The sequence below is a fragment of the Chiloscyllium plagiosum genome, unplaced genomic scaffold, assembly GCF_037043375.1.
Source record: "Chiloscyllium plagiosum isolate Xiang-an unplaced genomic scaffold, Cpla_swu_hap1 HiC_scaffold_17, whole genome shotgun sequence".
NCBI lineage: Eukaryota > Metazoa > Chordata > Chondrichthyes > Orectolobiformes > Hemiscylliidae > Chiloscyllium > Chiloscyllium plagiosum.
Window position 1 is genome coordinate 50825713 of NW_028270155.1, and position 10995 is coordinate 50836707.

General features: G+C 37.8%; 1 protein-coding gene and 2 non-coding genes across 3 annotated transcripts in view; all 3 read right to left on the reverse strand.

Annotated features, from left to right (window-relative positions):
- The window catches only part of LOC148147331 (uncharacterized), a 180408-nt gene extending 171026 nt beyond the window's left edge, over positions 1–9382 (reverse strand). Inside the window, exons 1-3 of the mRNA XM_087996145.1 lie at positions 9337–9382; positions 8570–8618; positions 1425–1547 (exon numbers count right to left, since the gene is read on the reverse strand). Coding sequence (XP_087852271.1) covers positions 1425–1547; positions 8570–8618; positions 9337–9380 — 216 coding nt within the window. The 5' untranslated portion in view covers positions 9381–9382. The remainder of the gene's footprint in view (positions 1–1424; positions 1548–8569; positions 8619–9336) is intronic.
- On the reverse strand, positions 791–863 carry trnak-cuu (transfer RNA lysine (anticodon CUU)). Its single transcript has one exon. It is a non-coding gene; the product is annotated as a tRNA-Lys (tRNA).
- On the reverse strand, positions 867–973 carry LOC122558751 (U6 spliceosomal RNA). The gene has a single exon (XR_006314239.1). It is a non-coding gene; the product is annotated as a U6 spliceosomal RNA (small nuclear RNA).
- Positions 9383–10995: the final 1613 nt, after the last annotated feature.

The following is a 10995-nucleotide window of genomic DNA, read 5'->3' on the forward strand; positions in this document are numbered from 1 at the left end:
TCAGGATTCCCTCCAACAACTTGCCCACCAGCGATGTCAAGCTCACCGGTCTATAGTTCCCTGGCTTGTCTTTACCGCCCTTCTTCCGGCACCTCACCTGTGACTATCGATGATACAAATATCTCAGCAAGAGGCCCTGATCAGGTCCTGGGGACTTATCCACTCTTAACCATTTCAAGGCACCCAGCGCTTCCTCCTCTGTAATCTGGACATTTTGCAAAATGTCACCATCTATTTCCCTACAGTCTACATCTTCCATATCCTTTTCCACAGTAAATACTGATGCAAAGTATTCATTTAGTATCTCCCCCATTTTCTGTGGCTCCACACAAAGGCCACCTTGCTGATCTTTGAGGGGCCCTATTCTCTCCCTAGTTACCCTTTTGTCCTTAATATATTTGTAAAAATTCTTTGGATTCTCCTTAATTCTATTTGTCAATGCTATCTCATGTCCCCATTTTGCCCTCCTGATTTCCCTCTTAAGTATATTCCTACTTTCTTTATACTCTTCTAAGGATTCACTCAATCTATCCTGTCTATACCTGACATATGCTTCCTTCTTTTTCTTAATCAAATCCTCAATTTCTTTAGTCATCCAGCATTCCCTATACCTACCAACCTTCCCTTTCACCCTGACAGGAATATACTTTCTCTGGATTTCTGAAGGCTTCCCATTTTCCAGCCGTCCCTTTACCTGCAAACATCTGCCTCCAATCAGCTTTCGAAACTTCTTGCCTAATACTGTCAAAATTGGCCTTTCTCCAATTTAGAACTTCAAAGTGGAACACAGCGCCCAACGTGGGGCTCGAACCCACAACCCTTAGATTAAGAGTCTCATGCTCTACTGACTGAGCTAGCCGGGCTTTAAAAATATGAAACGTTTCACAAATTTGCGTGTCATCCTTGCGCAGGGGCCATGCTAATCTTCTCTGTATCGTTCCAATTTTAGTATATGTGCTGCTGGAGCGAGCAAGATCCGGATGCCACATGCTCTTCACCAAAATGAATTTCAATTTTTTTTTCTTCAAACATCTTAGTGGTCACCATGCCTAGTAGGAAAATATACCACTGATAAGGGGAAAACATGAGCAATTCTGGCAGTCAACTACCCCTAGGCATGTATTGGTTTGCATTTCTAGGTTATGGGCAGGAATAATCCAAATTGCTCCCTACCCTATACAATGAAGTATCCTCCCACTGATCCCCAAAGTCTGGTAGAGATTCTACTTTTGGAGAATGCCATCAGGATAACAGTCAGGATTGTGACCTAAGATATTTCAGAGGCAGTGTAATATGATTTGCATAGTCTCTGCACATACTGCATTTTCCAAAACATTCCTAATCAGAATTGTGTATTTTTGCTTTTAATTCTAGCATTTATGCAATTATTGTAAACATTAATCAGAAAAGTTTGGAACAGTTACCTTTAAAGACACAGCTGCAACAACTGAATTCACAAGCGATCTCATTTCATTTCTCAGCAATTGTGCATCACAGTTCAGATCCCACCAGGTGTCATACTTTTTCAATTCTGTTTTGTGGTTGTTCTGCAGATAATCAAAGAAATGCTTTAAGTTCAATGCCATTTTATTCAAATAGATATGAACACCTTTTTTCCCTTAAAAAGAACAAAGTTCAACAAAGTTCTTTTTATCTCTTGCTAATTCTCTCCCTTCTCCTCCTCTCCTGAAAGTACTGATACCCTGCTGGGATGCAGTTCCACAGGTAGTCATCATCCTTTTGTAAATACTGCCATTTATTCATGTGAGAGCCTGAACAGTGAATGTTGGCAGGCTATTTTACCACAGGGGCCTTCATGATAAAGTTTAATCCTGTTTTCATCTGACACATGCACTTACAACAAGGTTTGCTAAGATAGTGATCAGATAAGGTTCACAAAATCCTTGCTTTGTTACCATTAATAAAAACCTAACTGAAGAAGAGTTGATTTAAACTTGTGCAATATTCACACATGGCCAGAATGTCTCCATATAGATTAAACTATAAACTAATTTAACATTTGTTTTGTAGTCATTCTAAATCAAATAAAGAATTTACATAGCAAACTTACAATAGTGTTCATTGAGTATTCATACCTCAATGACATGACATTATTAAAATGAAGTATCTTTTATAATGAAATGTAGCATAACATCACCAATCGCAATGAAAAGGTATTAACATTTTTCTGCACTATACATAGACAAGTGGTTCTGATATCTTCTTATTATTTGCATGCCTGTGATAAGTCTGGATTGTTCAGTTAAAATCAAATCAAGCATCCTTCAACATTACTGTTAATATCAAACAATATAACTACAAAACATGCATTAAAGTGATCATAATAAGTATTTTGAAGACAATTTTATTCTTAAAGTGTAAACTAATGAAGCATTCCATAAATAATTTAAAATGTAGTACACTATTTCTTGAAAAAGAGGTATATTAGTGGGATTGCAAAGTAGGAGCAGAAGTGTGGTACTCAACTAAATGGTTCACGTGGAGGAAAGAAAAGTGCAGAGGGACAAAATGGCCTATTTTTGTTCCGTAAATCCTAAAGCCTACACCTCTCCTTCCACATACTTTGTAATTATCATCTTGAATAATGAATATTGTGTTCATCATCCTGAGAAAGTACTAGAGAGGAACAATTATGTTCCCATGCTCAGCATCAGAATGAAGTTCTGGTGAGATATGTCATACGTTCAAGCAAAAAACACTCTCTGTGCTTTTTCAAATTATTGATGCTTCATCACAACTCCTAAAGAACACCCCTTAATGTACTAAAATGGCACTTTATTTTCCACACCAGCCATTCTACTGTAAATTATCAATTAATGCTGTTATATGAGAAGTTTTACTGCGGAATTATGCACACAAATAATTCAATTCAAACTGTCCAAATGTATTTTGATTGCCTTTTTTGGCATAAGTTCCATTTGCAAAGGACAGTATAGATAAAGTTTCCACATTGAAATATTGCATATATGATTAATTCTACATGAACTTTTGGGAATTCAGAACACTCTGTGTGCACTCTGTTTGAGTTTGATGCACATTTGCAGAGTGCCAGGAAACAAGAGCTTGGTCTTACAAGAGCAAAAGTGCAGTTGCTTGAGATATGACAAGAGTTGCTGGAGTATCATTGATCATGCAAATGATTACTTTGCATACCACATAAACAATGTAAACAAGGCAATTTAATCAAACAAATAATGCAATCTAACATTGGAAGATGTATCAAGCAGCATTCCTCTGACAGAAAATGTTGGAAATATTCAGCAGGTCACGCTGCATCTGGAGAGAAAAACCACTGTGACTTGGTTGGCCTGGCTTGGCCCCAGCCACTTTCGGGCCCATTTCAGAATTTCAAACGGTAGCAATAAAATACATGTGGAGATGTGTGAACCGATCAATGATGCAACAGTGGCCAGCAAGAAGTTGCTGAACATGTTGTTAGGTGACAGCTTTGGAGAGCAGGAGAATCGACGTTTCGGGCATAAGCCCTTCTTCAGCTTTTGCCTGAAACATCGATTCTCCTGCTCCTCGGATGCTGCGTGGCCTGCTGTGTTTTTCTAGCACCACATTTTTCAACTCTGGTACTCCAGCATCTGCAGTCCTCACTTTCTCCTAGACAGCTTTGGAGATCCAGGTACCATTGTTAAGCAGCACCTGGACATGCCTGCAGTGCCTACAAGTCAGAAGCATTGTTGTGGCAGAGACTGATATGAACTCCAGGAAATCACTAAGCTCACATTCCTGAGGCCAACGACATCAGAAGGAACTCACAGCCTTTCTCTTTACCAGCGACCCCCCCCAGGGCATCACTCTGATCTTCCTATTCAAGGAGAAAATGCATAGTCTTGTCATTCATATTGCCTTCCTGCAGGTTCTCTCGAGGTGTCTGGGGAAGCAGAAGGTTTACTTCCCCATCAATGACATCAGGAGATTTTCCCATCTGACCAAAGAAACTGGATAAAGACTGTAGTGAAAGTTAGCAGTTGCGGGGTCCATTAAGGCACAATGTATGGAAAGGCTTAATTATTTATTACATACCAGTTGAATGGTGGTGACAGATCATAGTTTTAATTGAATAACAACCAGTGTTTTTCAGTGAGGTGATAGAGCTGGCAAGCAGTGGAATCCAGTTCAAGGCTCAGTAGCAGATACGTCATGAGGCCTGGATGCCCATGGACAGAACTTGCAGGCTCATACTTCCATTGTGGTACAAGTGGCAAAAAAGTGGGAGTGCTGATGTAACCTAGGAAATCTCATTGTCAGTCAGAGGAATAATGCATGACACAGAGATTACATGTCTATCCAGTTGAAAAATGTTCTGCCTTTGTGTTTAGAGTTGTGTCTCATTTTTTCATAGAAAGAACATGAAAAGATAGGATCATGCCACATCACTGTGACCAGTGGTGGTTGCACAAAGCTGGTATGCTCCAATGTTAGATTGTATTTTTTTTTGATTAAATTGCCTTGTTTACATTATTCATGTGGTATGCAAAGTAATCATTTGCCTGATCAATGATACTCCAGCAAGTACACTGTATCAATATCGACTCATAGAATCAGAGGTCTCCAGCACCCATTGTCCCACTGATTCTGCATCAGTAAAAAAATGAGTACTCAACCATACTAATCCTATGTTTCAGCACTTGGCCCATAGCCTTGTATGCCATGGCATTGTTAGTACTGATGAAGGGCTTATGCCCAAAACGTTGATTCTCCTGCTCCTTGGATACTGTCTGATCTACTGTGTTTTTCCAGCACTACACACTCGACTCTGATTTCCAACATCTGCAGTCCTCACTTTCGCCATGGCATTGCTAGTTTATGTTTAAATATTTCTTAAACATTATGAGAGTTTCTACTTCTATCACCTGTTCAGGCAGTGAGTTCTAGATTCCCAGAATGCTCTGAGTGAAAAATCGTTTCCTTACAGCTGCTCTAAATCTCCTGCGCCTTACCTTAAAACTTATGCCCCTTGCATTGATCCAGCAAGTAGAAAAGTTCCTTCTTGTCTGCTCTATCCTTGCCCCTCATCTCAGTGATTACGATAACAAAGATGGACAGACTTGGCTGCATTCATTGGTATTTGATTTCAGGTGGAAATGAAGGGATTATCTGGGTGTGTTGATTGGTTATAAAGGGTATTGTGCTTGTTGAAGCCTATTCAGAGTATTTTATGATCCTTCCTCATGCATCTCTCCATCTTATACTGAAACTCCAACATGCAGATCTTTCCATTCTGGCGTATCCTCCCATCATCCTCAGCTAAAGGATGTGGCTCCTCTATGTCTGTACCTGGTAAGTCCATTCAATGGCATTATCATCTTTGGTATCCCCTTTTATCAACATCCATAAGGTTACCATTGACCAGAAACTTAATTGAACCAGCCATGAAAATACTGTGGCTATAATCATAAGTCAGAAGTTGCTGCACATAACTCACCATCTGTCTTCCCAAAGCCTGCCCAATTTCTACAAGGCACACGTCAAGAACCTGACGAAATTCTTGTCTGGAAGAATGCAGCTTGAACAACTTCAACTCCTTTTAGGACAAAACAACCTGCTTGACTAACACCCCATCTGCCATCTTCAACTTTCAGTTGCATGATCATCAGCACACTGTGGGAGTAGTGTGTACAAGAAATATATATGCACATTTTCCTCACTTGAAACTATGTTTTAGAATTTTTAACTTCACTATCACTGTGTAAAAGTCCTAGAACTCCATCCTCCCTTCCTATCCATGTCACATGGACTGTATGAGCCTGTGAATGCACTCATTAGTTTCTTCTCAAGGACAGCACTGCTCACATCCGAAGAACAAATAAAAAGAACTAATTTAGGTATTTTGTGCAATCTAACTGTGTTTTAGGAATTCAAGTCTCTGATTGTTCATTTTCTGATGTAAACTGTAAACTTAGGGTCTTGACTATTACTAGATTGGGATAGGCATAGTCAAGCAAGGCATTTAGCTGTGCTTCAGTGCAGTTTGGATCAATTTATTTCCGTTATAACAGTTCTGAGAATTGGTAGCATTGAGATGCAAATTCTAAAACCTGGCAGTAGAGGGATAAAGGTCATCCTTTGATTCAGCAGCAGCAATGAGAGAGAACCTGGATTTGCTAGAACTTGGGTTGGAATGTGGGAATTGGCTCAACGATGGATTCTGGGAGATTATCAAAGGAAGTAAGGAAGATGGAGAAGTCTCCATATTTGGCACCAATTTGGATGTTTCAATTGGCCATCTGCAAACATTGAACAGCTTGATAATTAGTTTCTGCCATAAAGATCTGTTTTCCCAATATATATTTATTGCTGGAATTATAAACTCATACATTTATAACTGTGAATACAATTAAAAGTAAAGCTTCAAAGTAAATCACTTTAGACCATATAGATACCAGGTGCGGTTCTCCGCATAGATAACAATTTCTTATTTATTCTTTATATGCTTACTTTAATCAAATTATTTTTGTTCTCAAGTAGCAATATTTTATGAGTAGTTCTTGCAGATTTGGCAAAATTATTGGAAGAAGGGTTAGTCTTGCAGCACAATGTGCTATAAAAAGCCATTCTTCTGATTAACTAAAACCATTTGAACATCATAGAATCCTTACCGTGTGGAAACAGGCCATTTGGCCCATCAAGTCCCAACTGTTGCAGGCAGTGCATTCGATGCCCCTAATACTCTGAGTAAAGTAACTCCTTTGACATCTGCCCTATATCTATCACCCCTTAATTTGCAGCTATGCCCCCTTGTGCTAGCCATCACCATCCTAGTAAAAAGGCTCTCACTGTCCACCTGATCTAACCCTCTGATTATCCTAAGTGTCTCAATTAAGTCACCTCTCAACCTAATTCTTCCTAACGAAAACAGCCTCAAGTCCTTCAACCTTTGCTCGTAAGACTTTCCCTCCATATCAGGCAACATCCTAATAAAGCTCCTCTGAACCCTTTCCAAAGCTTCCACATCCTTCCTATAATGCAGTGACTGGAATTGCACACAATACGCCAAATGTGGGTGCACCAGAGTTATGTACAGCTGCAGCATTACCTCATGGTTCCAATACTCGATCCCTCTGATAATAAAAGCTAACACACTGTATGCCTTCTTAACTGCCCTATCAACCTGGGTGGCAACTTTGAGGAATCTAGGTACATGGACACTGAGATCTCTCTGCTCATCTACATTACCAAGAATCTTCATTCGCCCAGTATTCTGCATTCCTCTTACTCCTTCCAAAGTGAATCACCTCACACTTTTCTGCATTAAGCTCCATTTGTCACCTCTCAGCCCAGCTCTGCAGGTTATCTATGTCTCTCTGCCACCTACAACATCCTTCAGCACTGTTCACAACTGTACCAACCTTAGTGTCATCCACAAAATTACTAACTCATCCTTCTATGCCCTCATCTAGGTCATTTATAAAAATGACAAATAGCAATGGACCCAAAACAGATCCTTGTAACTGAACTCCAGGATGAACATTTCCCATCAACCACCACCCTCTGTCTTCTTTTTGTAATGACTCTGGGAATAGTGAGGCTTAATTTCTATTGCACTACCTCATCAACCACTTTTTCCTTCTGTGAAAATGACCTGGCAGAGGGATAAAGCTGCAAAACCAGTGTGCTGACAGTGACATGAAATTCCACACTGCTTGCTTCTGTTCCTGCCCCTAGTCACTCTATCTCTGTCTACTTCTCTTGCTCTGTTTCATGGTTTGATTTGTTTTTAGTAGTGACAAAAAGAGGAATTAATGCTCCCTCTTGGTGTTTAGTGGGTATGAAATCAGTTTTACTCTGTATTTTCCTTTTATTTACATCGAAAAATAGATAAGTTTTAAAATTGTTTTAAAGATGCAACTCTTCTTCATGGAGAAAATGCACTGTATCACCACCCCTATTCTCATGTAACTGAAGCCTAAAAGTTACAACTGATGATATTAATGAACAAATACTTCACACATTGATATGGTATTTCTCTGCTTGGTGCTTTAACACAGGCATTAATTGTATTTATTTCAAATGGTAAATGCAGTTAGTGAAATAATGAATTAAATTAAAAGCAATATGGGATCTTAGATTGTAGTTCATATTTTAAAATTTTGAATATCACAATAAATTCAGTTAAAAAATGCAGCATGTTTTATTGTAGATCATAACTGACTTTGGAGTTAAATGATATGGCTGCTAGAGAGACCTTAGAGATAGCTATAATCTCTATATGAATTCTAGAACAATTAAGTGGTGAAGGAGCCCATTCATGCCATTTTGGCTGTTCTTGGTCTTACATTTTTATATTTAAAGGATCATAGGAATTCTATGTGAACAGGAAACTGATTTAATCTATTGCAGAGTTTAAATGCATTTACTGTATAATAACTATTCCCATTATTATGTTTAAAAAGTTCCAATTGGCAATTACACAGTCAGGATACAAAAAAATCTCTCAATGGCAAACCGTAAAGATTTTATCCTCAGAGTGTAGATGACCTTCATAATTTGTTAATTAAAGTTATCAAATCCTCCTCACATTGAATAAAGTCTTTACCATAGTTTTCAATTCATTATTCTTTATCTTTGAGATTGGGAACCTTCTGCTGAAAAGAAAAGAATAAATTGGCTATAGAAAACGCAATGATTATATTAACAGCACTAGATCTGTCTCTTAGTTCCTGAGGCTTTTGATTCATAGTGATTGCCATTACCTCTGATTTATGATTGACTACCTGGATTATAAATTATCTTCTTCTGTGTTGAAATATGTTACCAAATATAATTGCCAAAACAAATATTTAAATCAGTGGTTTACTCTCAGCACTCAGTTTCCCAGGAAGTGAACAACTCAAAATATTATTCTAACCATAAGGATCAGGAGAATTGAAACATGATGGTATTAATTGTTCGTATGTTCACCAAAAGTAAGCTATTGTTAACACTCTAAGATATTTTAAAATGTAACCATTTTAGAATCTCTCAATTGTAGCAGGTTATGAAATGCCCTGTCAACAATAATTTGCCTTATGTGGTTTGGTCTATCTTTTTCTGAAAATGATTTGATGTTAAACATTCCAAATTATAATCAAAACACACAGTGCACAAAAATACAATACTCTAGAAATAGAGTCTCAGAAGTGGTTCATTTATATTTTGTTAAGTGAAATTAGAAAATTACATTCCAGCTCATTCTCAACATGCATTGTATAGACTTTCAAGATGTACTGCATATGAAAATAAAGGAGGATAGATTTAAACAAAGCTGTTGGCCTTGAATACACTTTGATGTTTTGAAATATTATCATTTTAGACGCTACTTACCTCTGTCCAAAATTCTCTTCTTTGTGAGTGAAAAGCATGCCCATGGTACAGAATGAAAACTGTGGATTACTTGTTGCATGAAATTATCCTCAGCGAATTCTCAACAAAAGGTTGTATTAGGCAGTTTAATATTTCATGGGCTGTAATTATTCTTTAACTGTTAGCATGTACTGTCCCTATGGAACTAATTACAGAATAGCAATCATCATACCGAGAAAATACAAACAAATCCTTCAAGCAGTATAAGTGACTTCTACTGTTAAATGTTAGTAGGGTTGTATCGCAGGTATTCATACCAATCAGGTTAGTCTGGTTCGTGAAATACTAATTTGATTTGGGTTTTGCTATATTAGATAATTGTGATACACAATCATAATTATAAAAAAGGAAGGCTGCAAGCTATATAAATAATGATCTATTAATCAGCAGATCAGTAATCTAGCAAAGCTCAAGCCAAGAACAAAAGTAGGGTTTGTTACAAATCTAAATGATAAAGCTTCTGGCAAAGACAGTGTACTTAATTTAGAAAATCTGTTTGTGCTAAAAGCATAGCTTCCCCTATGTAAGTATCTTACATTTCCTAAGGTTAACTAAACAGAGGTTAAAATAATTAGCCCACAGCTAACAGGTTTCCATGACATAGCTTCTGCAACAAACAAAGCTCAAAATCCAATTCAGGTCAGAGGCTACAGTTACAAAATGGAAAATAACCTTGGTCTACCCCTAATACAGCTAATGGGATGTTCCAGTCTAAACAGATGCAAATGTTAATACTACAATTTTCTTTCAATCCAGGCAATGGTAGTTTTACTTTACAGAATAAATGGTTTAAACTCCTTCAAAATGGGGAGGGGGGTAAGAGTTATGGCTACGTGAAAATTATCATATTTGTGGAATTTGTTTCAGCTTCCTATCGTCAGTCAATTACTATGCAATTTTATTTCCTTATGACTGAGTAGCTCACTGTTAGCAAATAATGAAAAGGCAATTACAGGAAGCTGTGTTCGTATTACACTGTTCATTTTATGCAGACTGTAATTATTCTCAATGGTACAGACTTACTGTACCATGTAAGTGGCACTAAGGAAGAAAATGGAGTGGGCTGGTGCATAGAAAATTGCAAATGTCACAGATACCTTTATCATCACTGCTGGGTTTCTAAGATTAAAAAAGAGCAATAAAAAGCCTCTCTATGTGTAGCACACACTTTTTGCAGCAAGCTGTTGTGTTGACTGAAGTACCAGTGGCACAAAAATTTCAGACAGCACTTTTGTTCTTTCAAATAATTCCCTCAAGACAGCACTTTCAGCCACTGACTGCACAGGAACAAAGTCATGGAAATATTCCTTTTGCCATGCCTCTCATTAACTGTCTCCATGCTGTTCTATAATGGGGAGTGGCATATAAATGATCCACTTTATGGGTTTTGATCTGTTATTCCAAGAGGAAATTTGCTGAATATGGATACTCTTCCAGGAAAAGATAGTGACACACTTGACAACAGTATCGCAGTCCTACTTTTTTAATAGGTGACTGACTGTCGAAAACACGTTTCATCAATGTTTTCCTTTGTACCTGCACTGAAGATGCATCAAGATGTCCTAACATCAACGAAAAACATGCAAATAAATACAAAACATGGTACAGTAGCTGCAAAAA